At 21.4% G+C, this 22529-nt stretch overlaps 7 protein-coding genes across 19 annotated transcripts; 3 read left to right on the top strand and 4 right to left on the bottom strand.

The window, feature by feature from the left end:
- The first annotated feature begins 419 nt into the window (after positions 1 to 419).
- AdipoR (adiponectin receptor) lies at positions 420 to 6986 on the top strand. Of its 5 annotated transcripts, none has more exons than XM_012489555.3 (9): positions 420 to 553; positions 1346 to 1616; positions 1922 to 2020; positions 2129 to 2300; positions 2393 to 2790; positions 2905 to 3069; positions 3142 to 3261; positions 6644 to 6787; positions 6857 to 6986. In XM_012489555.3, exons 2-9 carry the CDS (start codon positions 1371 to 1373, stop codon positions 6911 to 6913), a joined length of 1401 nt encoding a protein of 466 aa, XP_012345009.2. In that variant the 5' UTR covers positions 420 to 553; positions 1346 to 1370; the 3' UTR covers positions 6914 to 6986. The 5 variants fall into 5 exon arrangements, with proteins under 5 accessions (XP_012345009.2, XP_012345010.2, XP_086758969.1 ...); XM_012489556.2 differs by having other exon boundaries at positions 521 to 691; XM_086902842.1 differs by lacking the exon at positions 420 to 553 and adding an exon at positions 841 to 960.
- An 883-nt stretch (positions 6987 to 7869) lies between these two features.
- Positions 7870 to 10641, bottom strand: D1 (D1 chromosomal protein). Of its 4 annotated transcripts, none has more exons than XM_012489567.3 (4): positions 10322 to 10624; positions 10062 to 10170; positions 8921 to 9160; positions 7870 to 8702 (listed from the first exon to the last, which is right to left on the bottom strand). In XM_012489567.3, the coding sequence occupies exons 3-4, from the start codon at positions 9140 to 9142 to the stop codon at positions 8571 to 8573; spliced, it is 354 nt and encodes a 117-aa protein (XP_012345021.1). In that variant the 5' UTR covers positions 9143 to 9160; positions 10062 to 10170; positions 10322 to 10624; the 3' UTR covers positions 7870 to 8570. The 4 variants fall into 4 exon arrangements, with proteins under 4 accessions (XP_012345021.1, XP_012345022.1, XP_012345020.1 ...); XM_012489568.3 differs by having other exon boundaries at positions 10062 to 10144; XM_012489566.3 differs by lacking the exon at positions 10062 to 10170 and having other exon boundaries at positions 10322 to 10641.
- LOC116414786 (uncharacterized) lies at positions 9676 to 14141 on the top strand. Of its 3 annotated transcripts, none has more exons than XM_086902846.1 (4): positions 9676 to 10172; positions 13181 to 13306; positions 13402 to 13609; positions 13688 to 14141. In XM_086902846.1, exons 2-4 carry the CDS (start codon positions 13185 to 13187, stop codon positions 13877 to 13879), a joined length of 522 nt encoding a protein of 173 aa, XP_086758972.1. In that variant the 5' UTR covers positions 9676 to 10172; positions 13181 to 13184; the 3' UTR covers positions 13880 to 14141. The 3 variants fall into 3 exon arrangements, with proteins under 3 accessions (XP_086758972.1, XP_086758973.1, XP_031773820.1); XM_086902847.1 differs by lacking the exon at positions 9676 to 10172 and adding an exon at positions 12629 to 12950; XM_031917960.2 differs by lacking the exon at positions 9676 to 10172 and adding an exon at positions 12680 to 12929.
- Positions 11339 to 12874, bottom strand: snf (U1 small nuclear ribonucleoprotein A snf). Its single transcript, XM_012489561.3, has 3 exons — positions 12520 to 12874; positions 12136 to 12374; positions 11339 to 12059 (listed from the first exon to the last, which is right to left on the bottom strand). The coding sequence occupies exons 2-3, from the start codon at positions 12370 to 12372 to the stop codon at positions 11601 to 11603; spliced, it is 696 nt and encodes a 231-aa protein (XP_012345015.1). The 5' UTR covers positions 12373 to 12374; positions 12520 to 12874; the 3' UTR covers positions 11339 to 11600.
- Positions 13903 to 15100, bottom strand: mRpS18C (mitochondrial ribosomal protein S18C). 2 transcript variants are annotated; one of them, XM_012489569.3, is made up of 3 exons: positions 14434 to 15100; positions 14137 to 14344; positions 13903 to 14057 (listed from the first exon to the last, which is right to left on the bottom strand). In XM_012489569.3, the coding sequence occupies exons 1-3, from the start codon at positions 14560 to 14562 to the stop codon at positions 13966 to 13968; spliced, it is 429 nt and encodes a 142-aa protein (XP_012345023.2). In that variant the 5' UTR covers positions 14563 to 15100; the 3' UTR covers positions 13903 to 13965. The 2 variants fall into 2 exon arrangements, with proteins under 2 accessions (XP_012345023.2, XP_086758974.1); XM_086902848.1 differs by having other exon boundaries at positions 14129 to 14344; positions 14434 to 14575.
- On the top strand, positions 14825 to 18108 carry Mpcp1 (Mitochondrial phosphate carrier protein 1). Of its 2 annotated transcripts, none has more exons than XM_086902845.1 (5): positions 14825 to 15137; positions 16260 to 16420; positions 16530 to 16766; positions 17107 to 17403; positions 17538 to 18108. In XM_086902845.1, the coding sequence occupies exons 2-5, from the start codon at positions 16292 to 16294 to the stop codon at positions 17763 to 17765; spliced, it is 891 nt and encodes a 296-aa protein (XP_086758971.1). In that variant the 5' UTR covers positions 14825 to 15137; positions 16260 to 16291; the 3' UTR covers positions 17766 to 18108. The 2 variants fall into 2 exon arrangements, with proteins under 2 accessions (XP_086758971.1, XP_086758970.1); XM_086902844.1 differs by having other exon boundaries at positions 14857 to 15122.
- Positions 18109 to 18170: 62 nt separating this feature from the next.
- On the bottom strand, positions 18171 to 22481 carry LOC100869158 (prestin). 2 transcript variants are annotated; one of them, XM_012489552.3, is made up of 11 exons: positions 22239 to 22481; positions 21724 to 21945; positions 21385 to 21657; positions 20989 to 21247; positions 20766 to 20930; positions 20593 to 20697; positions 20364 to 20497; positions 20138 to 20300; positions 19875 to 20075; positions 19499 to 19747; positions 18171 to 19405 (listed from the first exon to the last, which is right to left on the bottom strand). In XM_012489552.3, the coding sequence occupies exons 4-11, from the start codon at positions 21187 to 21189 to the stop codon at positions 18968 to 18970; spliced, it is 1656 nt and encodes a 551-aa protein (XP_012345006.1). In that variant the 5' UTR covers positions 21190 to 21247; positions 21385 to 21657; positions 21724 to 21945; positions 22239 to 22481; the 3' UTR covers positions 18171 to 18967. The 2 variants fall into 2 exon arrangements, with proteins under 2 accessions (XP_012345006.1, XP_003695963.1); XM_003695915.4 differs by having other exon boundaries at positions 20989 to 21164; positions 22239 to 22470.
- Between the last annotated feature and the right edge of the window lie 48 nt (positions 22482 to 22529).

The raw sequence follows: 22529 nt of genomic DNA, 5'->3' as shown, positions 1-22529 counted from the left end.
ATATATTTTCTATTTTACACATTTGTATTCATATTATCATTTTTATTTTAATTATATATAAAAATCCAAATTAAAAGTTTAAAATTATTTATATATTAATATATTTTTTTATGTATTTTGCATAATTTATTGAATTTTTAATGAAAAATATTTAAATACTTATAAATTAGAAATTTTATTACTTTTAATTTAAAATATGCAAAAATATATTCGATATAATTTTTAATTTCATTTTTATATTATAAAAATAAATTTATATATGAACATTTTGTTAAATGTTTTTTTTAACAAAAAATTAAATGTTTAAAATGAACATTTTCTATAAATTATTTTAATTAAATTATATTTAATCATAAAGTAATATAAATTAAATTAACGTTTGATCATGCTTTTGATATACATTTTAATATAATTATAATTTATATTTTAATGAATAGCAAATTATGACACAAAGTGAATATCATTGCTGATAATTAGCACATAAATGTTGACACGTGGTGTCTAGTACTCGGGTGTTTTCGACTATAGTCGTAGCAATGAACAACCAAAATTAGTAAGTACTTGTATAGAATCATTTTCATCCTTTAAAAATATATTCTGAATTATTTTCGTTTGTTTACTATTGCCAAATTTTTAATATTTTTAATAATTTATGATGTCAATGTATTAGTTCAAAGAATTATCATATAACGTATGTATTAAATATAATCTTGTATTCGATTGGTTAATTATATTCATTAAATTATTTGATTTTAATTTTCCTTGTTTTTATAAAACTAAAGTTTTAAAATATGTTTAATATAGTGCTATTATATATATATATATAATATATATATATAATATATATATATATATATATATATATAACTGTTAATGATATATTCGATATAATTTCTAATTCGATTCAAAGACAGTTTTTGCGTAATAATTAAATTATTGCTAATTTCTTTCGTAATAATTGTATGTATAAATTTAATATAATTCATTATAATAAAAAATCTTATTGTTTTAAAAAAATCGTACTGTAATTAGATAATAGTACAACGCTCGACAAAATTTATTTTCATGAATCTTGCTAATCTTGATATTTTGTTATTGTATTATTTCGCTTATTTTATTTTAAATTGATTCTTACAATTAAGTTGAATTATATTTATTATCAAGAAAATTTTATAATTAACGTCAATAATAACAAATCTTTATTTAATATTGTATTATTAATATTTGATATTATTATTTCTTATTTTTAATTAATAATTAAATAATAATAATATTTTTTTAACTATTGAGAGAATATATATTAAATTATAATATTTTTATTTTAAAATAATTTGATACATTTTAGAAATTAATAATTATAATTCCACAATATGTCACAATACGAAGATGTCATTGTGGAAGACAAAAGGAATGATGATAATGTAATATCAGAAACAGAAATTCGACATAGAATTCCATGGAGTGAGCGTGTATTATTAAACAGTGAAGTACCAGGTTTACATGAAGTTAAGGAATTATTAGAAGATGATGATGCAAGTTGTTTAGCAGAAGAAGAAGATGGAGTTGGTTGTCCATTACCTTCCACTCCTGAAGATGATCATCTTTTGGATTGCGAAGTATTATAATTCTAATTATTATTAATAATTAATTATTTTATATTTTTACTTTAATAATAAATTAATTTATACTTTATTTATTTTACATACTTTATTTTATTATACTTATTTACTTTACTTTATTTTATTTTATTTTGTATTTCAATAATAAATTTTTCATTATGCTTTAATTAATATAAATATGATCATATTACATATTTTAATAATATATATTATATAATATAATATAATCATAATAATAATAATAATAATAATCATAATAATAATAATAATAATAATAATAATAATAATAATATATATTATAGATGACAGAAGTATTAAAAGCTGGTGTGTTAAGTGATGAAATTGATCTTGGTGCATTAGCTCACAATGCAGCAGAACAAGCAGAGGAATTTGTTCGTAAGGTAATTAATATAATATATAATTAATATAAAATAAAAAAATTTATTTATATCTTTATTTTATAAATTGAGAAATTATTTTTTAAGACATTAACTGATTATTTTTTTAAGGTTTGGGAAGCATCGTGGAAGCAATGTCATTTCAGAAATCTTCCAAAATGGTTACAAGATAATGATTTCTTACATGCTGGCCATAGACCACCTTTACCATCTTTTTATGCTTGTTTCAAAAGTATATTTCGTATTCATACAGAAACTGGAAATATTTGGACTCATTTACTTGGTAATTTTTAATTTAATTTTTATTTTTAATGATATTTTATTTCTTTTTTTTTAGCATTTTTTTAATAGATTAATATTTTATTCTTTTTATAGGATGCATGGCTTTTATTGGCATAGCTATATTCTTCATAACACAACCTCCTATAGAAATACAATTGGAAGAAAAATTGGTATTTGGTACCTTTTTTGCTGGTGCTATTATATGTTTAGGAATGTCATTTGCCTTTCATACTGTACACTGCCATAGCGAATGTGTTGGAAAATTATTTTCAAAATTAGATTATTGTGGAATAGCTATGTTAATTATGGGTAGTTTTGTACCATGGCTTTATTATGGTTTTTACTGTGATTATCAACCTAAGCTTATTTATTTATCAGTGGTTGTAATACTTGGTGTAACAAGTATAGTTGTATCGTTCTGGGAACGATTTGGTGAACCAAGTTACAGACCATTAAGAGCAGGTGTTTTTATGGGATTTGGTCTTAGTGGGGTGAGTATCATATTATATTATATAATCTTGTATCAAAAAACATTTAAAGTTTTAAGAAGAAGAATAAATTGTATTAGACATAATAATATTGAGATATTATATATTTTTTTTTAGGTAATACCAGCAGTTCATTATGCCATTGCAGAGGGTTGGTTTAAAGCAATTAGTCAAGCATCTCTTGGATGGTTAATATTAATGGGATGTTTATATATCTTAGGTGCAATGTTTTATGCATTAAGAGTACCTGAACGATTTTTCCCTGGCAAGTTCGATATTTGGGTAAATATTTTTCTATTTTTTAAACATGTAATTTATAATTATTTGAAAAATTTTTAAATTATATTTATACAGTTTCAGAGTCATCAAATTTTCCATGTATTAGTAATTGCAGCAGCTTTTGTTCATTATCATGGAATAACAGAAATGGCTATGTACAGAATGACAATAGGAGATTGTACAAATCCGTCGCAGGTGATAGCTTTTTAATTATGCAATGGATATATAATATTGTGTTGGATTTCACCTTATGTACCTTTATCAAGACTTAAAAAGATTCCTAAATCTTTGTGTATCAGTAGATCTGTACTATAAAAGAACTGCTGGAAACAATGAAAATGAACAGCACAAGATTTTCCTTCTAGTTTATTGTAATTAATCAAGAATTTTAAAGAAAATTTATAAATTTTTAATAAATTCACAATAAAATGTGATAATTAAGATTATTAACAATAAATTCAAAAGTTTAATTAAATAAAACTTTTTATACTTTCATAAATTTGAATTTATGGAAAATATAATTAACTTTGTATTGTATATTAAGCTCGACATTTAAAATGTTTCAATCATTCATAAAAAATTTCAATGATATAAAGTAACAAATAACATAACTATTTACACTTGTTATTTCTTCTTTTGTAAATGATTTATTTAAATAATGTAATTTATGTAGTATCTTTATTGTATAAAAAATGAATATAAAATTACAAATATTTTATTTACTAATAATGACTGATCTCTTGTTTCGTGCAGTTCTCTTACTTGTTAAAAACAAGTTAATGAAAAACAATTGTAAAATATGAAACAGAGTGCAGATATATGGCAACAAACAAAACTTAATATAATTAAGATTTAGGAAATAATTGCAAATACAAATGATTTTATAGTATAAGCACTATAAAAGTTGTAATATATTTTGAACACTGTTAAAATAATGGAAATTATTTATTATAATGATTATGTGAAAAATTCAATTTTTTTTTTATCACACTTGAACAAAGAAATACTGATTTTTTTTTAGTATCTATAACTAAAAAATTTATGTATTATAATTTGTTTTGAGATTTTCTATTTTGAATGCAAGATCTTCAGTTTCGAATATTAGTAAAATAATTTTTATTAATACTTTTCTTTGTTATGTATTTATAATTTTTATTTTTTTTATCATACAAACTTATGTTTGTTGTAAAATACATGTTTCACAGATCTATTCTTTTAGTACAAAAAGTGTTAAATATTTTTGTTATTATTATAAGATAGTACTTATATAAAGAGATATTGTTGAACTTTTTACGTAAATAATTCATACTATTGGTAAATTAATAAAGAAGGAAATTTTATGAATTTCATATGTAAAAATACAATTATCCTACTTTATGTAATTTCCCAAAAATATATTTTTCTAAACAAATATTGTAGTATCATTTGTGAATTATATAAATATATTAGAAATATTTTTATCCATTATAATAAATCGAAATTTAAATATGAAAATAGAATTTAAAAATAATTAATTAAAAAGAAGTTAGAAAGAAATTTATTTCAATAATTAAACAGCAATTAAATATCAATAAATCTAGATGATAAAAAGTAAAAAAACTAAATTTATGTTTCAATGACATATCATTTAATTTTACTAAAATGTAAATATTTATAACAAATAACAAAAAATTGTGATTAATTCATCTACTTATTTATCTTTTATTAATATATCTTTATTTATTAATATATTTGTAATTAAATAAATAATAAAAAACAAATTATTTTTTTTTGCATATAGTTAAATTTAAAAATAATTCTAATGATTTTTTTTATATTTTTACAAAATAATTTACATAAACTATTTATGAATTTATAATAAATAATTATATAATAAATTTTATAATAAATATATTATATATCTTATATAAAAAAATTATAAGAATATAAATTATTAATTTATTTTCAATTTAAAAAATAAAAATTGATATTTCTCAATGTAACACTATGTGTTATAATAAATACATTAACAAATAACTTAAAAAATATATAATATGTATTTATATTTTTATTAATCATTTTTTATTTTTTTCATACCTAAGATATTAAAATCGATATAAAAAAATATCTCGATAAGAAATCGATAAATAATACGTTTCAGTTCAGAATAGTTCGATAGTTTATTATATGTTTCAGACAGTACATTTATGCGAATAAATCGCATTGCAATATTAAAATGAAATGTTAAAACTAAAAAGGAAGACATAATCAAATTTTTCTTTGAGCAAAGGAGTGAATATCATGTCCCTAATTAAACTATGGTTCATTTGCAAAATTAATAGATTGAACGAAAAATATTTATTTCAACAATTCAATTATAAAAAAAATAAAGATATATTATATTTTATAAATATTTTAATATTTTTATCAGTGTGCAAGTGATCAATAAATTCTTAATAAATAAGAAAGATTTTAAAAAAACGTGCACAAAAATTGAGTTGCAATATTTCAATGGAGCGAATTTTTTATTACATTATTTTATAGATACTATAATACGATCATCAAGATGCATTATTTATTCATTTATAAACTCAAGCCAATAAATATGGTTTTTATTTTAAACGATTTATAATTCATAATTACAAATATGTGAGATAAAGTGATATACTTGACATTCAAAGCACATAGAACCATAGTGTTTCATGTAATGATATATTAATGCATTGATAATAACGTATTTATTGTTATGCTTCTTATTTATCGTTTTTTGTATAACAAAATAGACAAGTGATAATAGAATCAAACTGTATATCATTGCATATCTTGAAAAATTTCTTTAATTTCTAACATAAATAATGTATATATTAATGACTTTTTTTAAAATATATATAGAATTATTCTCATGAAAAGTCAAATATTGTTTTCTAATTAATAACAATGAATGAGATGAATACAAGTGTTACAAATTCAATAACATCTAGCATGTTGCTTGATAATATTCAAAATTATACTAATATAATGACAAATACATCAAATGAAATATCTGAAACATATATGAATTCTACAGAAGAAAATGGAAATATTCAATTATGGAATGTTTCTAAGGCTATAACGTCATTGCCCAATAGTACAGTAATTTCCTTTGAAGCTTCAAGTACCAATATATATGTATCTACAACAACAGAAATTTTTGATGAATTTGGACCTCCAGATGGAATAGAATACATTTTTGTACCACTTGGTGTAGTGGTCTTTGTTATTATATTATCAGCTGTGGTATGGGTAGCGATATCACTTTTGTATTTAAATTATAATCTTCTTTTAACTTCTATTTGCAGAAACAAAAAAAAAATAAAATAAAAAATATTCATCAAATTATAATACTTGGATAAATATTTCTACTTTAGGTATTATTACCTTTTTGTAATATAGTTTATTGGCAAATTAATGTTGTAATATTATATTTAAAGTTTTGTTAGTTTGTAGCTTCTCCTATTAGTAAAATCCTAAAAGTAAAATATTTTACTATTAAATATTAATTTATTTTATAATATTTAATAAAATGCAAATATTTTAATAATATATTATGGTTTTAAAGGTAATAATTATATCAAGAAAAAGAAAATTGGAACGTTTAAGACACAGACTCATGCCAATGTATAATTTTGATCCTGGTGAAGAAGAAGAAGATGATTGGGAAACTGAATTATTAGAAGAATGTTATAATAATCATCAGAGACGTGTATGTGCAAGAATTCTAATGTTTACATTAATACATATCTTATTAGAATTAAAATATTTTACATTATAGCAAGGATATCAATCTATGGATACAGAAGAAAATGCTGAACTCTTTGGAAATCATTGACAAAGTATTTGTAATAGTTTAAAAACTTTGTATTACTTACAACTGTTTTAGATTAAAAATCACATTTAGTAGATTTCTATATTTATTTAATAAAATAGTTTGTATATATCTTTCAATTTAAAAGAAAATTCAAATTCATAAATTTTATATATGAAAAAATATTTCAAAAAAATTTAAATATTAGAGTTTAAATATATCTCCAAAATTATAATAGTGGATTAGGATTTATTTTATTTATTTTAATATAATATCTATAAAATGAATTTAATTTAACAATTTCATAATAGAGAGTAAAAAAACCAAAATGATTAAGACTTCATTTTATTATTTATATTCATTGTATTCTGTTTATAACAGTTTTTTATTTTATTATTTATATTTATTGTCTGTTTATAACAGTTTTTTATTTTATTATTTATATTCATTATATTCTGTTCATAACAATTTTTCATAAATAATACAATTTTTCCTATGCTTCCTTATACTTTATTTACATATATTTTGTTTTTATATCCTTTCCTAAAGATATAACGTTAATGAAATAAAATATAGATTGTTTAATTAAAAATTATCATAATAAGAAATTTAAATTTTATTCTATTTATATTCAATATTGAAAGATTCTAGTGATGAATAAGAAAAAATAGATATTTAATGTTCAACATAAAGAAACAAATATATATTTCCAAATATTATCAACACTTTTGTTTCTATTAACTAATAATTATATATAAATCTAATAATTATACATTATAATGTTAATTTTCTTTTTTCTAACTGTTTATTAAGTAATATTGAAAGATTAAGAAATTTCAAACAAAATGCATTTGTCTTTCATAAATGTTTTTTTAGCATTATAATGTAGTATAAAAATTTTAAAAACAATTTTGATGTAAAAAATATATAATCGTTAATCGCAGGTATATGTTTGTGTCATGTTACAATTAATAAGAGAGTCATTTTATAAGTTTATTTATTTCAATACAAATTTGACATTCACACATATGCTTGTTTCAAAAATGTTAATGTTCACTTGTTTAAGTGTAATTAAAAAAGAACATTTCTTGTACATGATATACTTACATAAGAAGTATTACAGTACAGCATTAAATTTGTATGAAGTTTTAGACTTTAAGAATTATAATACATATACATAGGAGCAAAGAAGGTAACAAATATATGATGTAATTATACACCATCCACCTTAAAGTTAGATAAAGTCTTCATCTTAATTCCAAGTTAGTTTATGAGATCTGAATTTTTAGTTAAAAATTTTTTTCATTAAAATACTTGTACATTTTATTTTAATACTTAAAATATAATGATTATGATAATAATACAAATAAAAATAATACTAATAATAATTATTATATTAATTGTAATTATAATAAAAACATATAAGGTAAATATTACAAAGTGCTTTACATATTCTCAACCCATGTTGCAGTGCATTTTTTTTGCAAACATATCACAAATTATATTTTTCATATAACTTCCTTGGAATTTGAGCAGTTTTTTTTAAAACTAATGTGTTACCACTTTACTATTTCAATTTGCAGATTATGATATAAAAAGCAAACTTATAAGTTTTAAATTTATCAGTTTTTTAAAAACTTTCAAAGAATAATTCTCATACATTGAATTTATTTTTTTACATTTAATTATCTTCCTCCTCTTCTTCCTCTTCTTCCTGTTCATCTTCTTCTTCTCCAGTACTTTCTAATTTCTCTTCTTTCTTTTTAGGTCTACCACGACCTCGTCCTGAAGGGTTTCCTTTAGGTGAACCTTGCTGTAATTAACATATTTTTTAATTTCTTATATTATCTTATATTATGAAAAAATAAATAAAACTTCTTTTTTAATACTTTCTAAAATTAAAATATAATAAAAAAAGTAATAACATTTATTGACAATTTTTATAAATGATTTCTTATTCTCAGATAACTTTATTATGAATTCTATAATACTCTTTCATATGAGTAATTAAAATAAAAAATATATCCATACCTTTTTTTTATGAGACCCTTTTGGTCGCCCTCTTCCTTTTTTAACAGGTACAGGCGATGTATCATCTTCATTATCTGATTTTGCAGTGCGTACTGCATTATTTTTATCTGCGGCAGGTCTGCCTCTCTTTTTTGGTTCTTTAACAGTATTCTTATCTGTCTTTGCTGGTCTACCTCGTTTCTTCTTTTGTTCCTCGACAACAGGCGAATTGTCGTCTGACATTTTTAATTCTTTATATCACTGTATAATTAAAAATTTTGTTTACAATATAAACATTAATTCAAAAATTTTTAATTATATATATGTGTGTGTGTGTAGTAATTTTATAATTATTAATTTTTAATGCAAAATTTAATAGATTAATTTCGAAGGAAAATACAAAGATGAACGAAAACGAATTTACGTCAAAAGGCTCTGTACTCTTAATTTATTATATACATATATTTTTTACAAATAAATATGTAGTTAATTTATATTTATATTTTATTATAAAATTAAATATTATGTTACCACACACTTTGAAATAAAATATTCAAAAATTTCATATTGAAAATATAAAAAAGTTCCATATAGGGAAATATAGAAAGTTTTGCATAATTATCGATTTTTAAAATTTCTCATAAAATTTATTTAATTCATTTTTTTTAGTTTAAACAACAATTTGATAACCATACTAATGTATATATAGATTTTACTATAAATAAATAAAAAATGAGCAATAGTAAAGTTTAACAAATTACGCGCCTAATACATTCATATCGAATATCATTAGGTGGCGGTTTTGTAACCGGTTAATTGTAACCGAATAAAATAATTATGCAAAATTAATTATATCTAATATTTTAATAATCTCATACATAAATTAAAAGTAATTTTTTCTTATAAAAGAATAATAATAATAATAATAAATTATTATCATTATTAATTTAGAAAAAAAAATTATTTACAACAATAAATGAGAGCTTTCTGAAATGTCCGCGCCCGCCATTTTCAAATATATTAAACAACCTATATATTATTAATTTCTTCATATATATAATATTGGACAAGTTACACAATAATAACGGAAGTGACAATTTTTAATATTTTTTTATATGAAGAAAAAATAACTGTATGGAAAACCGCTATTTGGAACACATACAATAGCGTCACTTGGCTGCTAGGGACGCCATGATCGACAAATCATGGCAACACCAGAGTCGTGGTAGCGTCCATCACCAATTTCTTTATAAGAAAATGAATAAATATCTCTGTAAGTAATAATTGGTTCCGCGTAAAAGATTGATTAAAAAATCGTTGAAAAAATCATTTATGAGTTTCTTAATCTTTCAACACAATGAATACGTATACCATTCGAAAGACTAATATTTACTGGAGAAAAAGTCATTGACAAGCACTCACCTCAAAATTTCTCGTGTATATGAAGACAAAGGCAATCGTTCAGTCGGCGCGCGCGTCGTACTGTAAGAAAATGGGACTAAGTGCTTTTCTATATACGTTATATATTAAAATGTTTAATATTCTTTTATGAATGTCCAGAACGCAAGTTATCTAATTTTTCTTTTCTCAGCGTCCTTTTAATACTATCGCGCGCGTCGACTGCACGAAGCAAACTCTGAAAACACCTTGTAACGCAACAACTCACAATTCACTGCGCGAATAGCGAGACGCGACTGACCTGATCGAGATGATACACTGTACTCCGATTCGTTCTCTATCTCAAGAAGCATTCCCCCACTCTTTACTCAACACGCCAACTGATTCCCGCCAAAATGTTATGATACTACTTAAAGTTACAATTTTTCATAAATCGTATTTATCTTAATTTCTTATTATTTATAATAAAAAGAATTTTTTAATCTTAAAAACTTATAAATTATTTTCTTGTTTTATAAAATATTAAAAAATTCATATGAATAATAATATTTATGAAAGTTATAAGATCTGTTATTTGGCGGGAATATAATTACAATAAAAGAATATTATGTATATTAATTTCGTATCTTAATTTAAATTATTATTAATTTATAGATATAATCGTAAAATTATTATATATAAATTTTTTTATATTTGAGAAAATAATTAACTTAAAAATTTTCTTACAATACATTATAACATTAAAATTTATTTATATTTTTAAAAATATGTAATTTTTATTTTTATATTTTAAAACAATATTTTCAATAATGTTAATTATATATATTTTTTAATAATCGCTAATTATACATATTTTTAATAATGTTAATATAAAAAAATTAAGTGAAAATTAATAATTAATATACAAGATAAAAATTTAACTAAAAATTTAAATTATTATAGTAACTTTTTAAATTAATTTATATTATATGGAAAAAAATTTTTATAGGTTTTTAAATTATTATCAAATTAAATTAAAAGTAATTTTATGTAACTAAAGTATTGCTGAAAAAATGACATATATTTTTTTAATTACTATTTACAGTGTGAAGTTTGATTTATATGTATACATTATGTAAAATTTTGTACACATGTGATTCTTGAATCTATATAGCATATTTTTAACTTATATTTATAAATTTTCGTCCGAAAAAATCTTTAATTACATTTATATGTATTTTTATAAATTTCTAAATAAGATTATTTCAACACACACACATTTTTCCATTTGTTAACAATATTTTCATACAAACCATACTATATTTTATTTTTTTGCAAATGATATTTTCATTGCATGAGAAGGTGTAATTTTAAATCCTTGTAAAGCATCTTTTGCAGCTCCTGATTGTACTTCATTCTCAAATTCAACAAATGCAATGTCATGTCTATTTGGTACTAAACGTACTTCTTTAAAACCAGGAAATTGATTAAAAAGCATTGATAACATCATTTCACTGGTTTCATCTGGTAGATTTGTTAGGAATAGAATTTGATTTGGTGGTTGTTCAGGTACAGCTGTATTGACTAAACCTGGATGTTGTTGTACACCAGTATGATAACCAATTTGTTGTGAATGTTTAGCTTGTTCTTTAGCACGTTTCTTAGCACGTTTAGCTTCTTCATCAGCTGCAGGTACAACTCGTTTTGGTTTTTTAGGCCGTTCTGCATATGTGCCTTTCATTTTTGCAATAATATCACTATCTGTTTTTGCATATTGTATCCTCTAAAATAAAAATAATTATAATATTTTAAGTTTTATTACTTAATTAATAAAAAGTTATTTTATGATTAATATTTACCATTGGTTTGTCATAAAATGGGAATCCTTGCATTGATCGTAAAGCATTTGTGGCACTAGCAATTTCCTTAAAAATAACAAACGCTTGTCCACGCATTTTTAATGTTTTTAGAGCTACAATATCCAATATTTGACCAAATTGAGAAAAAATTGCATATAAGGATTTTTTTAATTCATCCTTTTTTATTTTTTCATTTAAATTATTGATATAAATTGTATTATTTGGCCTAATATCCATTGCTATTATAAATGAAAAAATTTTTTAATGTAAAAAATACTTTTAAAATCTTCATAAATAAATATTAATAAAATATAAATATTAATAAAATTATATAAATTCTATGCAATATAAAATCGATATAATAATAAAACTAAATAAACTTACTCAAAGTTTAATTTTTAAAAACAATGATATAATTATTATATTATATTTAATAGTACTTTTTGTGTACTAAACAATTGTATTTAGTCGGCGTCTCACGCTTATAGAGGTTAGAGTACAATGAAGTATAACAATGAGCTATATAAATATAGAGTGGAAACTTAATATTAAAAACATTATATATTAAATTTATGTTAAATTAAGATTCAAAATTTCTAATTATTTGTTTTAAATTTATATTTGATATATTTATAATTATTATATTGATATATAAATATTGCAACTTAAGAATGTTATTTTTATATTTAAGAAAATATTATAAATTAGCTATAGTACATTTAGAATAACATAAAATAATAATAACATTCATCAAAACATATTTTCTTTAAAAAAGAAGTAGAATCGTATAAAATGTAATATAATAGATATAAAATGTATTATTGATATTGAATAATCTGAAGTTATTTAATTAAAATTATTAATTAAATATATTAAATAAATATTATTATAAATATTATTTAGTTAAATATAATTATAAAGAAAAATATATTTTTATAGTAGAAATAATATTTAAATATAAAATATTTAATCGAATTATTTTAATATATGTTACATAAAAAGTAAGTAGCATTATTTATATTAATTAAGTATACATTATTTTCAGGAGTATGAGTGCTAAGCCATTCAAAAATGGAAAAGGTGTAAATAAACCTTTTCGTTCTCCATTTAGTACACCTCAAAGTAACAATAACATAAATATCTCAAAATTAAGTACATATGAAACACCATCGTAAGTATAATTATAATATAAAAAAAAAATTATTACATTTTTGAAATTTGAGAATGATATTCTCATTAATTTTCATTATTAAAAAACATTATTAGAAAAATATCTGTAGCAAAAAGACTAATTTATCAACAAACACCTTCTCCTAAAAAATTATGTATAAATAAAGAAAATAATAATAAACAAACAGAAATTGAAGTAAAAAATAAATTATATCAAGTAGACTTGGAATCATTGAAGAAAAAAATACAAGAAAAGGAAAAATCTATTAAAATTTTAAAAACTACATTATCATATAAGAAAAAGGTAAAAGATAATATTAATTACATTTAAAACTTATTTATTATTATTAAATATTAATCATTTAAATATTTGTAATTAAAGAACAAAGCTGAAAATTTAGAAAGCGTTATAAAAAAATGGACAGCATGTTGTCAGAATGTTCTTATTGATTATCAAAAATATTTACAAGAAAAAAATGATAACCAACCAATAAAATTATCTGAAATTTTATCTTCATTTAATATTAATCCTAATATAGTTTGTTTTTCTATTGATGAGGATACATTTTATTAATTGAATAAATATCAGAGAAAACATCATATATAATATATACTTTACTTGTTTTTATAATACATATATATTTAACATATATTTTACATTTAATACTTATGTGGTTTAAATGGAAAATTAGGATCAAATAACATTGGATCATTATAAAATTTAGGGTCCTTAGTCATATAACCCATTAAACCTAAAATATAAAAACACAATAAAATATTACAAAATATTATAAAATACATATAAACAATAAACATAACTGACATTATTACCAGCATGTTGTGCTTTTATTATTTCTTGTTCTATTTTCTTCTGTTTATATTCGCACAATCCAGTTATATGTTTTTCATAAATTCTACCTGTATAACGACTTTGAAATTGAGATAATAAACGTACATTTTTATAATCAGGTTCAATGTTTAATTTACATAAAATACATAATTGCTGTTTCTTTTTATATGGATTTTCAATCGAAATTGGCTGCATCAAAAAGTAATATATATATAAATTAATTTTTATTTTTCTGTACAACTTTCATAAAATATAATATATTTATAATAACTTATTACCATGTTTGGATCTACCAGATCTGTTAATTCGTTTGAAGCACATGCCTTATTAGTTTTATTACGAAATAATAATATTGGAATTTTGTTTGTCGTATATCTCAAAGTTTGCAAATTAATAAAAATATACATAATTTTTTATGTAATTTTAATTGTAATGAACTTATTTACTTTTATTAAAAAATATTATATTGTAATTATAAAAATATATATTTACTTTTATTATAAAGTAGTAATCATTAAAAATATATTTGAAATAGATTTGCTTCAGAATATTTTAAAGTTTGACTTTTAGTGAAATTTTCTTTAGTTCATATAGTGTTCAATAGAGAGCATTATTGTGCAGAAACTTGATTTCTTTCTTATAATATAATAATCAATGACATAAGTTACTAAACGGATTCCGTTACCGTTGAAGTCTCTATCACTCTTTTCGTATTAGTCGGAGACGAAAGTTGTGCTTTTGTATCCAATAGCTTGAACTAATATAATTATTGTATAGAAATTGTTATCAATTGGTAGTGGATGCAAGTGAAGTGATAGACACAAAATGTGGCCCTCAATATTGGATATAGCTAAAATGAATCCATTTGGGACACCGTTCGTGACAACTACATGTCAGAGACAAAATGAACTAACACAAGCACTGGTTAAGAATCGTCACATTGCCGCTGCCTCTGTCGCATCAGGCGGTCAGTAATTTGCAAGTAATTTGATATAATTTAATTAATTTAATTGATATTAATTCATGATTTTTTATCAAAAAATTATTCAACGTTATATATAGATTATTGACATTTACTTAAATAATTACAAGATTTTTTTTTATCAAAAAAATTAATCATATTTCAAAAAATTTTCAAATCGATAAATCATTATATAATCTAAAATATTATTTCTAATGTTCTTTTAATATTTTTTAATGTTCTTTTAATACTTTTTAGTGTTCTTTTATAATTTTTTATAATCTTAATATTATTTTGATTAATTTATAAAAATTAATATTTAAAACAAATACTTATTTTCTAAAAAATTTAAATATTAATAAAATTGTAATTTAATCATGATAAATGATTATTTTATTATAATTTTTTCAATTATATCAAATTATGTAACAAATAGATTTGACCGCATGGCATATAATTATGTGCTAAGATTTTATATGTATTCAGTTTCAATGTATTTTTCAATAAAGTTACTGCATTTCTAGTTATTAATACAAAATATTATTTTAAAGTGAATTAATGAAGAATTTTTTATGTTTGATTTGCAATATAAAAGATTGCATAAGAAGTAGCCATTTTGTCGAAAATTGCGCGTACGAATCGTCGTCGTAGCCTTGGTTGACATTTGAATAAAAATAATAGCCTGCATTAGTACAGTGGCCGCAACCAAGAAATAATTAAAGATATCTTACTGTACTTGAAAAGTTTATTATTAGGTTAAGCCAAAATAATAAGATCGTTCATAATTTTGAAATTCTGCCAAATTCGAATTTCGCACGCACTGTTGAACAGCTGATCAATGACAGTTTTTATTGTTTATTAAATAAAAATTATTTTAACATAGTTATACGTAATATAATATACATTGACTAATAAATTAAATTCAGTTTGAAAATATTTTGAAAATTGTTCATTAAAATTGTTTGAAAATGTTTTTAATAAATGGATTATATTTATAAGTAATTATTGACAAATTTATCATTTATACTAAATATAGTTTAAACATTAAATATAGTTTGTTTAAATATACTTGAGATATTTAGCATTATATTTTATATCATGTAGATTAATATATTTAGATTATAAATTCTTTTTTATGTATAGATAGCTGTGAATTTGGATCAAATAAGTACTTCATGCTATGTGGTTTAGGAGGTATTTTGTCATGTGGTATTACCCATACTCTTGTTACTCCTTTGGATTTAGTAAAATGCCGTATTCAAGTAAACCCTGCAAAATACAAATCAGTTTTTAATGGATTTCGAGTGAGCAATCTATTTTTAATTATATTTTATAAATATGAACAAAATATAAGTATAACTAATAGCATAAATAATACATATTAAAACTAACTTCAAATATATTATTATTTAGGTAACTTTGGCGGAAGATGGAACTCGAGGTTTGGTTAAAGGATGGGCTCCAACATTCTTTGGTTATTCTACGCAAGGAATGTTTAAATTTGGACTTTATGAAGTCTTTAAAGTATATTACTCGGCTCTTGTTGGAGAAGAAATGGCATATGAATTTAGGACATCGTTGTATTTAATTTCTTCAGCATCTGCAGAATTTTTTGCTGATATTGGTCTAGCTCCTCTTGAAGCTGCTAAAGTAATTATAAATTATTTTATAATTATTTTATAATTAATATAATTTTCTTAATATTTTCTTTAAAAAAAAGAAGTTAGATCGATATACTATCTTTTTTATGACACAAAAATAATCCATGTTCATATTATCTATACATTTTTATAGTTTTATAAATAACAAAATTGTTCATTTGTTCCTCTTCATTATTCTTTATTTTTCTAATTCTTATTTTTACCTCATATCATGTGCAATATCATATTTATTGCAAGTTTTATTAAACAATTATTGTGAAAAATTAAATGTTTTTAAATTAAAATTAATATGTATTATGTATAATATATGAAGTCTATTATTTTTGCAGGTTAAAATTCAAACTACACCAGGATTTGCAAATACTTTGAGAGAAGCTGTGCCAAAGATATATGCAGAAGAAGGCATTACTGGATTCTATAAAGGACTTGTACCTTTATGGCTTCGTCAAATTCCATACACAATGATGAAATTTGCTTGTTTTGAACGTACAGTTGAACTTTTATACAAATATGTAGTTCCTAAGCCAAGGCAAGAATGTTCAAAAGGTGAACAGTTGGTTGTTACCTTTGCTGCAGGATATATTGCTGGTGTATTTTGTGCAATTGTATCTCATCCTGCTGATTCTGTGAGTGATATATATTCATTTCTATCTTTATTTATTTTATTCATTTAATGTTATTAATACAATATATATATATAAATATATATATATATATATATATATATATATATATATATATATTTTTCACATATTTATAGGTTGTATCAAAACTGAATCAAGAAAAGGGAGCATCAGCTGTTGATGTTTTAAAGAAACTTGGTTTTGGTGGAGTATGGAAAGGTCTTGGTCCTCGAATTGTTATGATTGGTACATTAACAGCAGCACAATGGTTTATTTATGATGCAGTAAAAGTATGGCTTCGTATGCCTCGCCCACCCCCTCCAGAAATGCCAGAATCTCTCAAGAAGAAATATGGACTAGCTTAATTATCAAGCATCAATATTTTTAATTGAATCAATTACAGTTAGAGAAAAAGAACATAGATAAATTACATTATTTCTTCAGTACATTGTCGAACAATGTTTTATTATACATGTCAAGTATTTATTTGTAATACTGATATCAGTGCAGGTCATCACTGCCTATAAATTAGATGTAATAATGTGCTACGAATCATAGTAATTTACTATCAGTGCTGAAATTATAAAAGAAATAGCACATTTATAAAAATCCGATATAGTGACAGTGAGTTACCTATTGTAACCAAAAACTGTTACTTTGTATATAGAGCGATCACCATAAATAAATGATTTGTGATTGCTCAATTAATATTTGATTTTAATTATCCCTTTTCTTATATATCCTTATGTTAAGAGAATTACACTAAAATATTATGCATTAATTACTTTTTATTAAAATCTTTCAAATATAATCTATATAATTATATACAAATCTTATCTAAAGATAAATAATCTATGAAAAAAAAAATATATATATACATTTTATATATGTATGTATACATATGTATATATGTATTATATACAATTTATGCTTAAAGCAATTATATACACACACAATATAAATGATATTAATAACATATTAACTATAGTTATGAAATAATGATCAAAAAAATGTATATTAATCTAAATATTTATTTTTATGTAAAAATATATTTTTTTTATTTTATATGTTTATTCTTTGGCTTTATTAATTCAATAAATTTATATATATATATATATATATACATAAAATTTATTTAATATTTAATAAGATTGAATTCCATAATATAAAGTATTGCCACATATATATCATGAAAAAATTTAAATAACACTTTTTACAAAATTAAAATAAACTATTAAATTATTAACAAATAAGTACTAATTCTTTAACAACAAAGAAGATATTTGCTTATTTTATATAAAAAGAATCATTTATCTATTTTAAGTATCACAATTTTAAAAATATATATTTGAAATAGGTTTGAAATAATTTTCTAATAACAGAGATAGTAATATAAAAATATTATAGCAAAAAATAGTTTTAAATATATTTTTCCATAAATTTTGTAGTATCAACTGATTTGATTTAATATTATATCTTTATAAACATAATATAATTTTTAATAGTATATTAATAATATATTAATTAATATATAATTTATCATTAAAAAAGTGATGAATTATACATATTATCTTGAATAAAGTTCTTTTTCTAAATACGTTTTGGCATCCTGTATTGTGGCAAAAATCTTAAATGTAAGTGTTCCATGTAAATATAAATCACATTTTCTGATTGTTTCAAAAATAGGACTTGTACAACTTACAAAATAAAAATGTATATCAATTTGTTGAAATTCTTTCATTACTGAATTTAATGTAATTACGCCACTAGAATCAATATAACTTAATGCGCTCATATCCATTATTATACATTGTAATTCTTGTTTTTCTTCTGAATCTTCTGTATCCATATATATTCCTTTTTCTCTTAACTTAATTTTATGCTCTATAATTTTTTTTGGATTTATTCCAATTAATTTATATAATTCTGATTTAAAATGATTAATATTTGCAAAATTCAAAGTTCCACAATAATGAAAAATTTTTATTCCAGGAATTTCTACTGCCTGAAAATAATTCAAATATATTTATATAACATTATTCATATAACATGATTTTTTATTATAAAAATATTATTAGTCATAAAAAATAATAAATACTGCTTTAAATCTACTCATATCCAAATATAAATCTGTATTTGGTATATATCCCAATAAACAAATATAAGGTCTAACACTTTGCAATAAAATAATTGCAAGTGATATTATTATTCCAGTTAGCAAGCCAATATCAATACTTATTATTACAACTGTCAAAAAAGTTGAAATCCAAATCAATGCATCACATTTACTTAATTTCCAAAATTTTATAAGTTGATTAGCTTGCTGAAACATTCCCTTTAAGGCTACCTAAAGGAAGATTTATATGTATTATTGTATTATATGTATTAATTATATAAATTAATATTCACTATAAAAATATATAATTATTTTAATAACTTATACAATAATAATATTTTAAAGCGCTTATACATACAATAATAATTGATGCAAGAACAGATCTTGGTAAAGGTTCAAAAAATGGGCCAATCCATAAAAGAATTATAAGTAATACTGTACATGATATAATACTAGCTATTTGCGTTCGACCACCAACAGTCTGTTGAATTAATGATCTACTTAAAGATGCCGATACTGGCATACACGAAAAAAAGGATCCTACTACATTACTCAAACCCTAAAATTATATTTTATAAATATGCTTGATATTTTAAAAACAATACTAAATAATTTTATTACCATAGCAAGAAGTTCTTGATTTGAATTAATTTTATAATTAAGTTTTTGTGCAAATATTAAAGCCATTGATATGGTAATAGTATAAGATACCATAGTTATAGCAATACTATCCATTGCTACCAAATGTAATAGATTAAATGTTGGAATTGTTGGAACTGGTAATCTATTAATTAAAAAGATTAAAAAACTTAAATTATATTTATGAAAAATAATTAAATTTACATACCCTGTAGGAATATCGCCCACAACTTGAATATTATATTTAGTAGAGAAACAAAAATATTTTGAAATTAAAGTACCACTCACAACTGCAATCAATTCAATTGGAATTGGAATACAACATTTTTTATTTATCCATGGCTAAAATTAAAATAGCTATTTAAATTATATATAAATAATAATAGGATTATTATTATAAAGATTTTTATAATAATTTTCTAATAAATAAAAATTACCTTCAAAAATTCATTATTACATATAAGACCAACAATAGTTATTAATGATATAAATACAGCAGTTAAATTTGTATTTTGTATTTCTTTTAAAATATCTATCAATGTCTGAAATAGATTTATCATTTAAATTGTATAATTTCTAGTTAATTTATTTTTTTAAATTCTATACTTACAAAAATAAATTTAAAATATCCCTTTTGTTTTGGTATTTTCAAACCTAATAAATCTTTAATTTGAGATATTAAAACACAAACTGCTGCACCAGTTGTAAAACTATTTACTAATGGATCACTTAACAATGTACTTATAATACCCAAATGAAATATGTACATAATAATCTAAAAAAAAAAAAAAATTATTATTTTATTGTAATAAAATAAATCTATAAAATATTACCTGAAATATTCCAACCATGAGTGTAACTGCTGTTGCTACTTGTATTGGTGTATATAAATATTCTCCAGGCAAATCAGGTAATGTAGTCGTAACATTTGGAGTTGTAATTTCATTGTGCGATATTGAATAAGATGTCACTGTTTTCCCAGTCATCAAGCAAACCACAGCGAATGTTCCTGATGAGTGCCAATAATGTTTCATTGTTCTAGTTTGTCTAATAAGTTCTTATTAAAAGGAGATATTTGTAATAGAAGTTTTTCTGTAATAGAAGTAGTATTTTACAAAGTATATACATATCAAATGTAATATACTAAAAAGATCTTGATCTTGATGAAATACTAAATGCCTTTTCTTATTTTATTATATTCTCAAAGTTTAATACAAATTTTTTCTTACCCATAGATACATGTCTAGATGTGCCAAAAAAAAAATACATTAAAACAGGAAAGAATGCCATGTATATACCAACTACTGGAGGTACATTTCCTAAAAGGGCATACGCCATGCCTTGAGGAATATGCATAATTGCTACAGTTAAACCAGAAATTATATCAGACATTAAACTTTCTTTCCAGTTATAATTTTTTAGCCAATGTATTGATGGAATTGCAGATATAAAACACGATTTCCAGTTTTTATATTTTAAATCACTTAATGCATTATGAAAATCTATAAACAAATTTCATTATATGATATTTACATTGATAATAATAAAATTTAATATCTAATACATACCAAATGTTTTTGGTTTTTCATAATGATAATCTTCATTTAAAGTTTCTTGTTCATATATAGGTCTTTCTAAATGTATTTGTAAAAGTGTATCATGTTTCTCCATGTTAATAATAATTAAAAGGAATTTATGAATTTTATTAAAAAAAAAATATTTAAAATAAAATATTACTTATTATTAATTTGTTATATTTTATTTTTTAACTTTTTGATATATAAATAGATCTAAAACAAATAAATAGATAAAGAACTACTTTGTTAAATAAATTTTAAAAATAGAAATATTATATAATAATATTTGATATTTAATATTTTAATAATTGATAAAATATATAATTTTTGTATTATTGATCATACATTTTTATATATTGATATAGATAATTATTTCAAATTTCAGCATTTAACAATTACTAAATATTAATGATATTATTTAGTTATACTGCATGCTTAACCTTCAATTAATTATTCTAAAAATATTTTTTCTCTATAATTATTTAATATTTTATGTTTTTATTTACCTGCTTTCTTATTTAATTATATTTAATTATAAAGAAAATGTAAAAGTTATATAAAGAAATTATTAATAATTATTATAATTACTTCTCCTTATTTTATTTTAAAACAGATTCTTTCTGATCGAACTAAACTAATTTAGTAATTATTGTATATATATATACATATATATATATACATTATTATCAAATCACTTTATATTCGTCATGTGACAGACTAGTAAGTACCATTATATATGGAAGTATACTTACGTCATAGATGAGGTCTTATATATGGTGGGAAAAAAATATATTAAC

The sequence above is a fragment of the Apis florea genome, unplaced genomic scaffold (genome assembly GCF_048593485.1).
Source record: "Apis florea isolate Af1SG1 unplaced genomic scaffold, ASM4859348v1 contig_2272_pilon, whole genome shotgun sequence".
In the NCBI taxonomy this organism is placed as follows: domain Eukaryota; kingdom Metazoa; phylum Arthropoda; class Insecta; order Hymenoptera; family Apidae; genus Apis; species Apis florea.
The sequence above is the reverse complement of the archived record's forward strand: the minus strand, read 5'-3'. Positions and strand labels throughout refer to the sequence as shown.